At 31.8% G+C, this 16,963-nt stretch overlaps 1 protein-coding gene across 3 annotated transcripts in view; it reads left to right on the top strand.

Annotated features, from left to right (window-relative positions):
• LOC130900878 (putative polypeptide N-acetylgalactosaminyltransferase 9) overlaps positions 1 to 16,963 on the top strand; it is a 276,483-nt gene that overhangs the window by 221,560 nt on the left and 37,960 nt on the right. For all 3 annotated transcript variants that reach the window (XM_057811799.1, XM_057811802.1, XM_057811800.1), the window contains one exon: positions 14,862 to 15,425. In XM_057811799.1, coding sequence (XP_057667782.1) covers positions 15,095 to 15,425 — 331 coding nt within the window. In that variant the 5' untranslated portion in view covers positions 14,862 to 15,094. The remainder of the gene's footprint in view (positions 1 to 14,861; positions 15,426 to 16,963) is intronic.

The following is a 16,963-nucleotide window of genomic DNA, read 5'->3' as shown; positions in this document are numbered from 1 at the left end:
TAAATAGCACCTGAAATAACAGTTATATCTCCATTCGTGTAAAAATTAAATAGTTCATTAACCGGCTTACATTTTTGGTTCACTCTAATTATATTCATAACTAATATTTTTTTATTTAATTCTCTTTGCTGCGATGGTGTTTGTTCTATAGTAATAGCGAATTATGAATATCTTAAAAATTGTAATTCTTATGTTGCGAACAGATGTAAGATTGAAATTAAAATTTTGATTGTTTTTCTTAGAACCCAACGAAACACCAATTGCTTATTCGGTTTATGCTAGAGGGCATCATTTTGAGTAGAGAACAATGTACCGACCTCACTCGCCTTCTTAGAATTGTGGTTTCATATAAAATCAATCGATCATCCGTGTTGAATAATACATTTAATATACAGTACGGTCGTATAATTTTCATTTCATGTTTGTTGCTACTTTTTGTTTTCCACTCCCTTACCTTACATCAAAATACAAAAAATCGATTATCTTTATGATTTATATTAGCAGAGATGCTACTAATGTGTCAAGGAAATAACGAAAAAACAGATTAATTTAATCAAAAGGATTCTTATCGTTTCTAAAAACATTCGCCTTCAAATTGTATATGCTTTTGCATGCGATTGAACTAGGAAGCACTTTAATCAGAATATGAAGCTTTTGAAAGCTTGAAAGATATAAATACGTTATCCATATATTTATAACGGTAATCTCATCAATTTGATCTTCTATTTTTCCGGATGGATGTGAATTGGTCGCCCAAGTAATCATTTACGAAATGTGTCGCTACTGATATGTAAGGTATCGCTGATATTTTCTTGACTACCTACCTACATCTATAGGTACAGAACAATAAATAAAAGTCTTTCTTGAAAAGTTAAAAGAACTTCAAACTGTAACGTATGTAGAAATACAAACTTTTGCTTTTAGTACTAAATGTTGATTTTGAATAATAAACGAGTTAAAGTAGAGTGCACTATTTGTTTTTCTTTTTGGTTTGGAATAAAACAATCACAAGTTTCGTAAGATGAAATAACAGTTTTTTCATTTTCGAAAGATACAGTCGCACAAGAGCAGTTTTTGTGTAAACAAGTCTCCATTTGCTCTTAATTCTCATCTAAGATAAGTAATGTGCCTTATTTTGATAACGTTTTTTGTACTATATTTATTTGCTCATATCTTTCAAACCGTTTACATATTTATAATAGTTGAATTCCTTATAAAATAAATATTTATTTGCACTACATACTCATATAACAAGCCGATTATTTATAGGTAACAGCAACCTAATTGAGCCTCATCAGTATGTAAAATATTGACAAAATCGTCTAATTTCTTTAATGGAAATATTAATCAGTTATTTTCATAAATATTGATAGTTTATTAATAGTATGCCATCATTCATATTGTGAACACAAAAAAAATGATTATTCATTTTATCTATGTATTATACCATGCAATACTTTACTTTTAATTAATATATTGATATACATATGATGTACAGAATACGATGATGGATAATATACTTATATGAATATTACACATCTCCAAAAGTCTTGGTCTCCCTTGTAAACTTTTAAATTTGCCTAGGTATAGAGCCCATTTTTTTTTAAATTTTGTGGCACCTTATCATAAAAATAAAAACAATATCGTAACAAAAAATTATGTCCGTAAATATATGAATTTATGTAAAAGAAATCAGATTCAACCATTTAACTTGACAGCGAGTTCATTTAAATTTTGTTGAAAATACCGGGTAATGTGATTTCTGAGTTTGCTCGAGCAAGAATAGTGACCTTACATCAAGAAGGCTTATCTAATCTCCACATTGCCATTCGTCTGAATATGTCACGGACTTCGGAGAGGCGGATAGTGGCTCTTTTCCAAGAAACTGGTAGTGTTTCGCGAAGACCGGTCACGGGGCGCCCCAGAGTCACATCAGAGAGGGAAGACCGTTACATAGCTAATTTCATCCAAAGAATCCGATTCATAACGCTAACGGTGGTTCGAGTCACTTTTTAGTAACATAACCAAAGGATAGTTTTAAGAAGTACCATCAGATTAATCGAATCTAAGGGCAAGAAGACCTTTGACTTTCACTACGACACATAGGTGCCCGTTTCCAATGGGCTCAAGAGCACAGGAATTGAGTTTTACAACAATGGTATAACGTTCCGATTTGCTTTCCACAGCGATAGTCGACGCGAAAGGATCTGGAGAGGGCCAGGTAAACAGGAATGAGTCAATTTCACCAGATATATTGTTCCCTATCATAACGGAAATGGAACAAAACATCCTAGAGGAAGGAGATATCCAAAGAATGAAATGGTCAGCAAAATCATCAGACATGAATTCCATTGAACATGTAAGGGATTATATTGGCAAAGCAATATCCAATCGAGAAAACCCTTCAAGACCTGACTGCTGCCATTCAAGAAGAGTGGCTGACCATATTATCGATAACTTGATTCGCGGGATGCCGAGACGCGTTGGCCAAGGGATTGCAAGAAGAGGCGGTCATACGAACTATTAATTGTTTTTTTTTTATTACATTATATATTTTACCTCATAAAAATTTTCACACTTCAATATTTTGCACATTTTTGGTTACTTGGTTTATTTATATATTCTTAGTTACGTAAATTTAAATTTTTTTGTAATATATTACAATAAAGTATAAGATTGAGCACATTGAAGAATATTTTTTTATGAAATAACCAGGGGGGCCAAGACTTTTAGAGATGTGATTATTTTAGAAAGTTTTTATTAGAAGATATGAAGAACAAAGTTTCCTTCGTAATCTATTAATTGATGGTTTTGAAAAAATTTCATAATGTACACAAAGGAGCAACTTTAGCATCAATTTTAACTCTATCTATTCCTAGACACAAACAAGGATAATTCAAATTAAGCATAAGAGAAGGTTTGTAATTATATCGAAATAAACAAGTATATATACAGAGTAAATTCGACTCAGTTGATTACCCATATGATATAACAAACAAAAGGTGCCGAATAAAACTATCAAATTATCTTTTGATGTTTTAATGTGGGATGGAATATATAAAGTGGACCAGTGGAAAAGTCCCCGGGGACGCATCGTGCTCTTCCAAACGAGCGTATTATTGTAACGCTGATTCAGTAGCTATGGTTCACCCTGAGGACTATCGTAGACGCAAGAAACAATTTACGGTAGTATTAAAAAATGGAAGGCGTGATTGTGAAAATTCAAAACTCTGGTCCTCATCGTTCAGTTTGGGAAGCAAAGTCAAGTATTCAATATGAAAAAAATCGCCTTGTATCATATTCTAATAAAAGAAACATACGAAGCTTTTATTTATGTAATGATCATGCTAACAAGCAAAATTGTATGATACTAGGCAAAGGAGAATCCTAAACGAAAGCAAACCAAACTTTGTTCCAGATTGGAAGAATACCAAAAGTAATGGTCACCATCTAAATAACATCATCTTTTCGAAATAATTTTCCATTATGTACTCTGTTAATCTATAAACCTCATGGCGAATCTAGTTTTTCAATGTGTGATTTGGAAAATCCCATGATAAAATATGTGAGATTTGGTATCTTGTTGTTTGTCGTTCCACAAATACCGCGTATTTCACAATCAATATTTTCCCAATATCGATCACATTAAACTAGACATAACAAATAAATACCTCAAAGCAAAGAGCCACTCGCAGATTTCCACATAAAATCGCCTACAAGTATTGAATGTGACCGTCATACACTATACCAAAACGATAAACCTTAGGTAGAAATATCACGGCGTCTGATCTGGTGAAAGTTGAAGACCATAAAATTTATATGGTACAAAAAAAACGTGCTTTTAGGGGAATATCGTTGCTGGTATATCATGAGTTAACAATTTTTTGAACCCTAGAATCCTTCAAATATCTATGAAAGTCGATTTTCAACTAACGATAACATGATCCAGAAAACATTCATCTTCATAGAGTAACATCACTACCATAAATATACTTGGTGGACTAGAAAATATAGAAATCCGGAGATAAATCCTGGACAAAACAGTTATGTTATACTTTTATGGAGATCTGTGTTGCTAATTGTCTTATTGCCTTACATACAACCAAAAAAATCATCATACTAATCACACTTTCTCATCCAATTGAATTAATTCTATTAAAATTAAACTCATAGTCCACTTTGCTCTTTGCTTTGCTTCATGTTTAATCATTACAATCAAGCAAATTTTTTGTGAATAGCTTCATTTCGATGAGACGCCCAACAATTTCCTGGAAGGAATACATCGCACATACTCCTATTTCACATTACCAATACTCATTCATCATCCTTTATCTTGAATACGGATGGCGTTGCGAGAATTTTTTATGAAACAAACCCCAATTAATTCTCAGTTTTACACCTATTCTATTGACGGAGCCACCTATATGTCTGGTGAATATTTTGAGCTCAAGTTCGTTAATGGAGAAAGTTCTTCTTAATTTTTAAATGCAAATTCAATGCTAGTGATTCCTCACGCTCTCATTCTTCTCGCATTTAAATTCCTAACATCGAAAGTTCGTGTTATATGAATAATATTATTGAATATGCTGTTTTTTTGTAACAAAACGAATCAGCATTCCGTGTAATAGTTCAAATTTCACATAATTACACAAATTACTACATCATATTGATGAAATGAATAGTATAATATTCTTATATAATTTATATCAAATGCACCGACTTTCTCCGAAAATATTAACATATTTCTCTTTGCAAACAAGATGTAAGTCTTCTGAAAACTCAATCTAAGGGAATAAATTATCTGCCTTGTTGCGCATTTTACTAATTTACCAGAAAAAAAGTATCAAAGAACTTAATTTGGTATTGTAATGTTGTAATCCAAGAGAACTCTTCACAAAACGGAAACTATGCAAATACATAAGTAGGTATATACACTGGTTGTGTTAACCGGAAATACTAGTAGTATCACTGTTGGCTTGATAGTTAAACTATTATATAGGAAGTTTCCCAAAAACATCTACTCGTATTTCCTCAATCGGATAGTAACGACCATAGTTTCGAATTCCATTCTACGATTATACATAGTAACGATGGTCCTTATCTAAGGATTATATTCATAACGAAGAAACATAATTAAACAGATGCAAAACGAGATAATATACTCAAATATATGTTGATAATATTATCTACCCATTCAATTCTTCACTGTGCTTCGTTATATCTTTGTTTGTTTTTAAGTGAATCCGGAATCTCGCAATTTTGATATGAATTTTGGGGTAATTAAATAACTCAAATCCTTTTCAATCTTGGAATACTTAACTTGGGCGTATTTTTTGTTTCTAATGTTCTACTTTAATTAAAAAACTCATTTCAGCTAAAATAATTTAATACGTAGTTTTGAATACTTTTGAGACTTGATGTTAAGCATAAGAAAAAAATGCTTAAAACTTTTTATACGGTGTTATTCATAGTTCCTTCATTTTCAAATCAAATAGTTGTATGTATGATACAAGTAAGATTTTATTTCGTTATGCTAAAAAACTCGGACAAAATAAAATCACTTTTAACACGTATATCATACATAATTTTTTATAAAACTCTTCTTATAAAAATTACAAAAAATTTTTTCAAAATGTACTTAGTCAAGAGGTTTATTAGTTAGAAATCGTTGATGTGCGATATTTAATTATAATTTACTAAAATTGATAGACTGAAAAATACGGAATTCGATTTTGCTTTAGGTAGAAAAATTACCTAATAACGAAATTTGTAGATGTTATTTTCATCAATTTTATTATTTTTTTAATAATGTCAATAACGACAATATATCATGACATTCAAAAATTTATTCAAATTTTTAAGAAGGTAAGTTTCTTTGATGTTTCTTTATTAATAATTTTTATTGTACCGCAACAACAAAGATGAATAATGAAAAAATCGAAACTGAAACTGACCGTGTGTGTACCGAGTTCGACGTCGAGGCTGACACTTCTGTTCCGTTTGGCATCGAACAGGCACCGAACAGAGCGACATTGGATCTTTTATAAAATTATACTTTTAACTGTAATAATAATGGCTTAACCATAATGGAGTTGCGCTGCAAAAATGCTCTCTGGAACCTCTTGCTGAGATGTCTACAACTACATTTATTTCCTGAAATAACGTTCTGCCAATTTATTCTATTCTTCTCATCCTCCGTCTTTGTGTCCTAGGTCTGCCGCGTCTTTTTTTACCACCAGGATCCCATTGCATCATATTGTATGGTATACTATAGATTTTGTCCCTTTTCTAATGCCTCAATCACTTAACTCGTTGACGTTTGATTTTTTAAATTGCCAATGAGCTAGTCAGTTGTTTCTCCCATTATTGTTCTGATTTTGATTCTTTCCATTCTTCTCAATTTCTCGTCATTATTTCTTGTTAGTGTTATTGTTTCCGCTGAATACATAATTACTGATCTAATAATCGTTTTACATATATATTGATCTTCATTCGTTTTGACATCAGTGTACTTTACAATAATTTCCTGTTACTGTGGTATGCTCTATCCGTATTAATTATTTGTTCAATCTCCTGTCTCCTCTATTATTGGTCATAATGTCGTGGTACTTAATTTTTTCTACTTCCATAAATTCATACTCGCCAACTTTAACTTTTCTCCGTTGACATTGCTTTCTAAATCTCATTATTTTTGTTTTGTTCTCATTGATTTTTGAAACCATCTACTATCTCTCTGTAACTATCTCGTTTAAAATCGTCTGCATTATAGAACTTCTTTTGGTTATTAGTGCTATATTATCAGCGTAGGCGATTATTTGTCAACCACTTGACATTAAAGTCCCTTCATGAATTTTCCCCATTATTTATACTAATGCTTAGTTGTCGATAGCGAATTGTCTTGTCTTACTCGTTTGTTAATCACAAACTCATTAGATTGAGTTCTTAGTATGCTGACCATTATTTCGCTCTTACTTATCTCAATTTGTCTTCGCTATCACTAGGTGCTTTTTTTATTGAGTCAAAGGCCTGTTGGAAATCGATTATGTACATATCTATGTCTATTAAGTAAACATAAGTTTTTCCATTATTTGTTTTATTGTATGTATTGCGTCTGTTGTTGACGTACCCCGTGTGAAACCGCATTGATATTGTTCTAATATTTCTCGAGTGCTACTTATAGCTAGTCATTTTTGAATTACTGTTGATAATTGTTTAACACAGTAATCCCCCTATATTTACTTCATTAGCGTTTATCACCTGTTTTATGTTTAGTGATTTATCCGATTTTCCTTCTTTTGGCATCTTTTCCACAAATCATATCTTCTTAATTAGTTGATATATTCTTTCATGAAGTGTGTTTCCTCCATACTTTATCATCTCTATGCTTAATTCATCTTCACCAGGTGCTTTTCCATTTCTCTTTTTATTTATGATTTCCTTAACTTCTCTTAATGTGATGTCTTCTGATGTAGTTCCTTGATCATTCTCCTGCTGGTATATTTATGTTATGTTTATATTGGTGGTCTTCTTCTGTCAGGTTGCATTGTTTATTCTTTATTCCTTTTATTTAATTTGTTCTTGTAGAAACGCTTTGTATTTCTATTGTCAGTTTCGTTTTCTATATCTCTAACAACAAAATTATTCATCTAATCGCGTTTACTTTTCAGCTCACTACTCTCCATCCGAATGATTTGTATTGTTTTCTGGCTTCAATTCTTTTTGTTTTCGTCCAGTTTAGTCTTGCTTTGACTTCCATTTCTGCTACACTTCCACAACTTTCGTTAAACTATTCTTTTTTCTTCTTCGTTCCACCCAACTGATTGTTGGATGCAGTTTGCAAACTATTCTTTATATTACTCCATTCCCTTTCGATAGTTTCCCCTTCGTCTTCATTTTCTGATAGTAAATTTTCCATACGTGCAGTATATTCTATCCGAATGTTTTCTTTATGAATTTTTCCAAATTTTTTTCAAGAAATTTGGAAGTCCACACACGCTCTTCTGTACTATTTGACTTTGACTTACTGATGTGTGCTCTCTTCTAATTATCATCACGTGGTCTATTTGGGAGCAAGTTTTTTTTTATCTAGTGATACCCAGGTCATTTGGTGGTTTTTAAGGCGTCGAAATTTGGTACTGCTGATAATCATATTTATATTTGTTTTTTTTTATGTATTGTACTTTCTCTTTTGAGCGTTGAAATTTTCCAAAATTAGAATTGTATTTTGCTTCGGAATATTATAACTACTAGTGGTAAAAGTATTTATACGGGGCTTTATTATAAAATTCAGTTTTTAATCATGTTAGTGTGAGTTAAAAATATCACTTTTAACGTAGTTTTAAAAATAATTGTTTTAATTTTTCTCATCCTGCCATCAAGAAAATTGTTATAAATGCTGATTACTTTAATCAAATTTAGATATGGATGTTAGAGAGAGGGAGAAAAATCTTTATTGTATATGAACAATCGGTCCATATTAGCATCGTGGTAAATTTTTTCAAGGTTAGATTTACTTCATTATTTTGTACATCGCAACTTGACATACTTCATGATCATGATCTAGAATTGCTACATTCATATCATACCCTTTGTCTACACCAACGCCATTCTTGGAGGCTTTCGAACTATTATTAATCGTATGCTTTTACAACTTTTCTCTCGTGAAAGATACTCTGTTTTTTCCCTACCGTCGATTAATGTCAAAAGACAGAATATGGAGAATTTGCTATAGATTTACATCCACAGATAATAGATGTTTACTCTGATTGGCCTACATTAGTCGCTGTATTCAATATTGTTTTGACATTAAAACGTCAATATGCAAAGTTGGTAGTGAACATTTTGAAAACGTTAGTACTGAATCGAATTTGGAAAGTGTGGAAAACTATAGCTTCCGAACGGAAATTTATAGATAACAAAAGTGAACCAAAACAAGACGAAGTCGGTTGAGAGATCATAACGAAGCCCTACTCAAATAAGGAAAATCCCACAACAAGAGACGCCGAGAAAGACCACCAAAACACAAAATTGCAATTTATTATACATAAGTAAAAGACAGTAATAAGTTAGAACGTGAGAAAACGGATAATAAAGAAGAAAAAAGCTTCCTTTAACAGCGATTTTTCCTTCACTGCAATGTAGGTGTTTGATATGCTACCACTTATTCGTTCTAACTAAATCTCTTTATAGAGAGCATCTTTTTAGGTCATAGCAGACAAAGACTTTCTTTCTTCGCAACCTCCACTTCGACACAATCCAGTTGGACTATTAACTAAATTTTTCAATGACAACCGTAGGTAGTTACCTCAAAAATACTAAAACGTTGAAAGCACTCTGTTGTGGTTTTAAGTATTTTGAGCGAAGCGAGCGAGTAATAGATTGGTATGTATGCTTCAAATAGTGCTCGAAATAATCAATTCGTCGTGATTTTCTTCAAAAAAATTCTCACGTTTAAATTCAGTAAACAATGAAATGAAAAAATCAACAGCATTTCAACCATTAAATTAAAATTGCTTCTAAATAAATCATTGTCATAAAATTTCCACATCTATATTTAGAAGGTTAACTAACTGAATAGGTTGTATTGATCTTAGACCATACATGGTACGATAGAAAGTGGCGAAACATACAAAAAGGCCTACGTCAAAACAATCATGCAAAATTATATATTATTTTAGCTGCTGCTATAACTCCAAATTAGTAGACATGCGTTTTCAATGCTTTTATCGTTGGAAAAAGATTTTCGGTCCATTTACTACTAGTGAAAACACTTTTAATTCGGATTCGGAGAATAAGAAAATAATGTTTCATTTCTCTGTTAATAATTTGAATGCAAAAATAATAGGAATACATGAATTGGTATCGATTTTTAAAGAATTGAACTACCATTTTTAAAGAAACGAATAGAGAATCCCAAATAATTGATGTTAGTCTTAATAGGACGTTTTGCCACTTCCGTTTTACTTCGGAGAATAGGAGAATTAGCAGTTCATGTAAGTATATTGACTAATGGTGGATATTCACTAGCAATAAAATACTCCGAACGAAACAAATTCGTCTAGTCAGTATGTTACGCCCAACAGAACAGAACGCGCAAAATATTTTTGGATGTTTATCGGTGAACGGTGACTTGCTCAAAAATAACTTATTTGTTCGCCGGTGTTCAAAGGATACTTGAACGTTCGTTGCGTTTGTCGTCTTTTTAACTGTGCGTATCTATGAAGTGGAGCAGGGAAAAGTGTTTACAGTTAATTGATTAATTTGAATGATGCTTAGGTAGCAATTACTTGTAATATAGGAAACACCTCATCGGACGTGGAAATAATCATATCACATCACATACATAAATTTGCAAACCTCTATTTTATCCTTAAACTCTTGTATAAGTGCAAAATTTTGAATAAATATTGTAGACTTCTGTACGAATCACCAGTGGACAAAAAGCTGGTGAGAACGAAGCGAACATCGGAACACTCACTGCGCGCCAAATGTTTTGTTGCAGATTGTTCAGACCGCATGTTTGTTTGGAGTACACGGCGCGAGTGGTTCGTTCGGAGTCTTTTGTTGCAAGTAAATACGCCCCTTAAGGCTCTGTTATATATATGACGTTAACTATCAGACCACTACTTATCAGTTTTATTTGCTTTTTATCATTTTATAATTTCTTTCGAGCTTTGGATTGAAGTATATGCATCTAATTGCTATTTTTTTCAATGTATTTCCATACATTCAAAAATTTCAATTGATTCTAACAAATCTAACATTTAATATATAATAATAATATTTCCGTTGTAGTTCTATTCTCTTTTGAATCAATTCTATTATTTATTTTATCCCATAGATCTTTAAAATCATGTCTTAATATCTTGCCAATTCATTTACATATATGCATTCCTTTAACAACATTTTTTTTCTCCATTCTATGGTTTGACATATCATCTGCTTTCTATAGATCTTATTTTCCCTCAGGTGACGCGTTGTTTCGTTTTGTATGGGATTTGTTTTGCTCCAGTTATTTCCTCAGTTTTATTCCATTGATTGACGCGCGTTTTGATAATCAAATTATTGTCTTGAATTTACAGGTTCTTGAAACCCGCGTAAGGCAATGTAAGTGTAAATATTGCTATGGTCACAATAAACAATGTACTCAGTATTCAATATCTCATCTCCACTACCCCCTTTTACCATTGTTCTTTAAATTTATGTCACTGGTTTGTATGGTCTTTGTATATTTTTCATGATACCTTTTTGAATTTGTTTTGTTTTGACAATGTATGTTATTTATCGTATTTATTTGTTGTTATTGTTGTTAATAATTTTTCGAAAATAAAGCATTCTTCTCTTTTGAATTATGAATCTCCGCTTTTGCTTGATTCCTTTATGACCATCATTTATTTTAACCTTTTCTGCCCCAGCTAACATTTTTATAATCTCAGCGATTTTAAGTTCGGGCGTACGACGTACGTTTTCATACTTATATGCCAACGAATGTACACTGTACGTCATAATAATGAATCTACACTGAAAGCTGTAATAATTTATACAAAACAAAACGATATTTTGTTGAAATTTATTGTACGTAATTTATTTTACATAAAATTTAAACAAAATGATTATAACGGTTGAAGTAGTTTGGCATATACAGCAGTTTGTGCAGGTCTTGTAGGGCACAAATTACAAAAGTATCTAGTATCGCGTCTGATGTTATTTGACGAACACAGAACACATCTTCGTTGTGGACGCTGACGACTAGGTTGAAAGAGTATGAGCAACAGGTTCATCACGAGCTTCAATTTGTTGCGTCTACGAAGTTTTTCAATCTTTCAATTTCAAACGCACCTCCCCGAAATAGTCAATTACAAAATTTGAGTAGGTCAATAATGTCATATTTAGGCTCATTTCTTTGAAATCATAATGTGAATTCAATATTGCACGTTGAACAAAATGTATTCCCAATTTAGTGAACCAGGTGTATGATTTATGGTAGCAATTAAAGGCATGCAATAATTGATCGATTGTATCGACGCGTCGCATACACTGAGTGTATTGTTGAATTAATGCGGGCTTCATAAAAAATTCTCGCTTACCACCTTCAAGATATCTCTCTCTTTAGGCAAGTTCCGCACTAAATTTTGTCGAAATAATGTACACGTCTCTATTATCAAAATATTTTAAATTAATTACATTCTCTTTCAGTAAGTTTCTACCAAGATCAACTACTACTCTTTCTGAGGGCGATAATCTAGCATAATTAACGTCATCAGGATGAAGAAACTGCTGCTGACCTTGTCCAGTATACATTTCAAAGCTGTACATATATCCATCAGACTAAAAATTTTAACTCCGAATCTGAAACGTTTTGACTTCATATATTGTCGGAAATGCAAGCGATCTTCGTATAACATAAACAATTCATCAAAATAACATTCTTATTTGGTTGATAGTTGTGTTGAGAAATTCTCTCTAAGCGTTCTAAAAATTGTCTATCATTTGTTTTTGGAGCATTTGGATCAGCCAATCTTAATATTGATAAAAATCGACTTAGACCTTTCTTTTCTGAAACCATGGAGTATTTAGATAATAGCGCGTACCCCGTACCACAATACATTTGTGGTTTTTTATTCAGGCCCATAGTCAGTAGATATCCAAAGAATATTTTAATTTCTTTTGTGGTAACATTGCGCCATTGTAGACCATGAATTTTAAAATCTAGATGTGGTTGATTTGCAAAATATAATTGTGCTTTCGTATTCGTACATTCCACAATAAAATTAAACAATTCCTCTGGCAAAAAGGCATCTACACATCTTAAAGATACGTCTTCATCAGGAAACACATCAGGATTTAGACCTGCAATTCCAAGGAATTCTGGCACATTTTCAGTTCGAGTAGTCCCAAATGTATCGACTATTATATTCCATGTAGGTGGATTTTCTTCGGCAGATGAAGTGTTACTAAGGTCTGATGAAATTTCATCGTCACTACTACTGTCAGATGTAATATTGTCGAACAAAAAATCGGAGTCTGAATCAATGTCACTCATGATTAGAGGAGAATTTAATGCAGGTATTTGCATAAATAATTTAACGACGACTGTACTTCAAATCAAAATTTGAAATTAGAATACTTGAAAATCCGAACTTTAATTATAAATAAAATTAAAAACCATTGCCTTTGCCAGCTAGGCTGAAACCGGCCGCTTCTCGGACCAATAAGACAGAGGAGGAGGAGAACTATTATACTGGAACATATACAAAGAATACAAATATTAATAATTATTGTTGCTAAATAGTTTTTCAATTTAAGCAAAAAAATCCAAGTTGAAATCATAACACCGTATATTTAACATACGGCGTACGTCATGAATTATAGCAAGTAGCACGGTCCTAAAATGGTTAAATCGGTTATTACACCGAATGTTTGTTTGGTTTTTTTCTCGTGAAATTTGTCGTTAAATTTTATCTACCTCCTTTCGATTCTTGTGATAAGATTTCAATATCGATTTCTATTATCGTTCCGCACCACGTCCGTTCACTATGATAGCCTATACCCTTATAGTAAACTTCTAATAATCTCATGAATCAAGATAGTAATTATTAATCTCATGGTTAATTAGCGCTATTATTTTTTTTATCGGAATGTCGGCTTTTTTATCTATTTTCCATTTATTGTGATGTTCGTTCTATGTAAACATCAAAATTATTACCTCACAGATAATGTTTTGTTCTCGGTGTTTTTGATTTTAGATAATTTGGGAGTATTTGATATATAGTAGGATAGTCCCTATCATTATACAGGTATTTCATATTTTTTGTAAAAATTTGTTTTGCTCGCTTATTCATCAGTATACCATGAATATTTATGGTATTCGTATTCTCGCGAGAGTTATCTCTTATCATTAGCCACATACTCTGTTTTGATGCTTTCGCAGTTTTTTTTAGCATTACATAGTCAAAATAAAAGATACAAGAAGTATCATTAAACCCCGACAACATATTTGAATGGCTGTAACGTGCCTCCGTCACCTTAAAAAAAAAGCAAGTGCTTGGTGATGAGGCATGTGCTGGTAGACCCTTTTCATCAGTTACTGAAACATTGAGAGAGTGAGTATTAAGATCGAAGAAGAAACAAGTTGCAGCTATCAAGTGAGTGAGGCAGTTCTTGGTCCAAGGTCTGCGACAGTAAATTCAATTTACATAATCAAATTCATATGAAAAAAATTGTTACCCGTTGGGTACTACGCTAGATTTAACAATTTCTAAGAGGCACAGCATGGAAAACGGGAAATTTTAAATAGTGATGGACATCATATTGTTTCCAAAACAGTAATTGATGATGAAACGTACCTACCGTTTTATTATATTCCTACCGGTCGGGAGAGTCGTGTGTGACTAAGATTCATTAATACCTACCATAGCAAAAAAGAAAAGATTTAAAAAGAAAGTTCTGTACACAGTTGTCTTTCGTAGAATAGTATTATTATAAACAATTAAGTTATACCCTAAAATGTTTACCAGCAGCCCTTACGTCAGTCAATATTGACGGGTTAATCTTTCATCAAAATAAATGAATCGTCACACACTGCAGACAGTTGAATTTTTACGTGAAAATAATGTAAAAGCCATTGAACATTTATCTTATTCTCCTGATTTGGCCTTGTGTGATTACTGATTATTTTTCTTCGGTTACAAAAGTTGATTCATGTAGGTACTCATTACTTTGAACATAAATAAAATCAGTTTCCTAAAAAGACATATAGTTTCCTTGTATCTCAAAATATAGCCCCTCACACTCATATTTTTTCTTTTCTTTGTAAATAAATATTTTCTAGAAAACACACTAAAAAAATTATTTTGTTTCAGGTATGATCATATCGAAGAAAACGTGGAAGGTTCAATCATTATCAACATCATCAGCAATACCAATGCACGCATATCAAAAATGTCCATATCAATGTTGTAATCCACAGAACGTTATCTGATTATAACTTTATTTTATCAAAAAATGTTCACAGTCAAATATAGATAAAACTCATTTCGAGTAGTGTCATCTAGTCAGCATTTATATCGTGTAGTTTAGTAAATCATCTTAAAAAATGGGAGTGTTGTGGAGAAAGAGGTCGTTATTATTAAAATTAGCAGTGATAGTGACTACGGCGTGGTTTACAATAGCGTTTTTATTATATACGGACAACTCTTCGCCGCGGTCATCTGAAGAGATAGCGTTACCTTTAGAAAGTGGCGATTTATTAATGAACAATGAAATTGTGCCTGAAAGAGTGGTGCCGTTCAAAGAATCATCGAGTAGGACTTCAGTAAAAAAAGAAAATAAAAATATTAATGTGGACTATGGTGGTGTACTTGTGCCGCCGGATAACGTGGCAGGCGAAATGGGGAAACCTGTTATTTTGCCGAGAAATTTGTCAGGTATGATTTTAATTTATATTTTTTATTTATTTATTTTTCTTTAATCAATGAGAATACATCTAAATCAAAGCTACAGTAATATTTCTAATTCTTAATGCAAAACAAAAAAAAAATAAAAGAAATAGTATTAGTAAAACTATTTAAAAAACGCAAAAATATGAAACATAAAAGATATATTAATTTAAACAAAAACACAAAATTTTTATGAAGAGAGTAAAGCGTCCCTTTGAATTTATTAATTTACAGGGATATTTCTGACTTGAAACAATTCAGTAGTTGATTGTTTTAAAATGTTAATAATTATTGATAATGAAATTTCATCCAAACTACTTCGTGATAAGTAGTCATAGGTATGTACTGTCCACCAGAAGTTGGTTAATACATATCCTTACGTCTTGCAAGTGTAACGAGTAATGGGAATAGCTAGGGAGGTAAAGAGAATCGGACACTGTAATGCAGAATTTATATTTTTTTTTAGTTATTTATCATTATTTTAAAAAATACGACTCATATATGTATATAAAGATAAATAGAGGATCCCAAAAGATGACCATTCGGGACCATTTACCTCTATCCCAGAGTTGCATCTCTAAGGAGTTATTAGACCTCAGAATAGGGCCCTATATTTAAAAAAAATAATTTCTTTGCTACACTTCAACTTAATAATACCAAATTTGGTACACTTATGAGACTGTTGAGGCATTAAGAGGGCATTAAGTAATGGTAACTATAAAGCAAGGGCTAATTAGTATGACCTAACATTAAAATTTCACAGTTTCTTTATCTGTATTATATTTTCATACCATGGATAATTTAATTTTAAAACTTATTTCACTCGTGTAATTTTTAATAGAACTTTGTCATTTTCAAAGAAAAAAAATTTTTTTCAACAATGCCATTTAAATAGGAAGTCAAGATTTGTATATAAATTTATACATCAAATTTGACAATTTGCAATTCACCTCTTCTAGTAATTAAATTATTGGAAATGTCGGGGTGTTATTACATGATAGTTATTCATATTTATAATACTTCTACGAGTAAAGCAAACCTCAGTAGTGAAAAGATTATTTTTTTAAAGTGAATTTCTTCACTTAAAAGAAATCGACATAAATTCACTTGCTGTACGAAGTCTTGATATAACAACTCTTGCACTTTTTGGGCATGATATCGATGGAATAAATAGTTTTTCTACGTCCGTTATAATATTCACGTTTTTTTTCATTCATTTGCATACATAAAGAATATAATTTATGAATCGGTCAAAAGCGTGTAAAAAAGTACCATAACGGTTAATTTTTTCACGCTTTTGCGTTAAAAAAAAAGGCCGCAAAGTGTCATCTTTTAACGGAATTATAAAATTCTTCTATCAAAATAGTCTGTGAACGTTTTCTTTCTCATGTCAATTCGTTTCTCCGATAAACTGTTAGACTTTTATTTCTTGATATTCGTTCAAGAGAATCCCTTTTGTGTCTAATTAAAAGGAGTGTAGTATTATTATTAGTGATGGAGAGTGAAAGTGAAGAAGTTTAAACTAT

The sequence above is a fragment of the Diorhabda carinulata genome, chromosome X, assembly GCF_026250575.1.
Source record: "Diorhabda carinulata isolate Delta chromosome X, icDioCari1.1, whole genome shotgun sequence".
Lineage (NCBI taxonomy): Eukaryota > Metazoa > Arthropoda > Insecta > Coleoptera > Chrysomelidae > Diorhabda > Diorhabda carinulata.
Note: the sequence above shows the minus strand (reverse complement) of the source record. Positions and strands in the feature narration are given on the sequence as shown.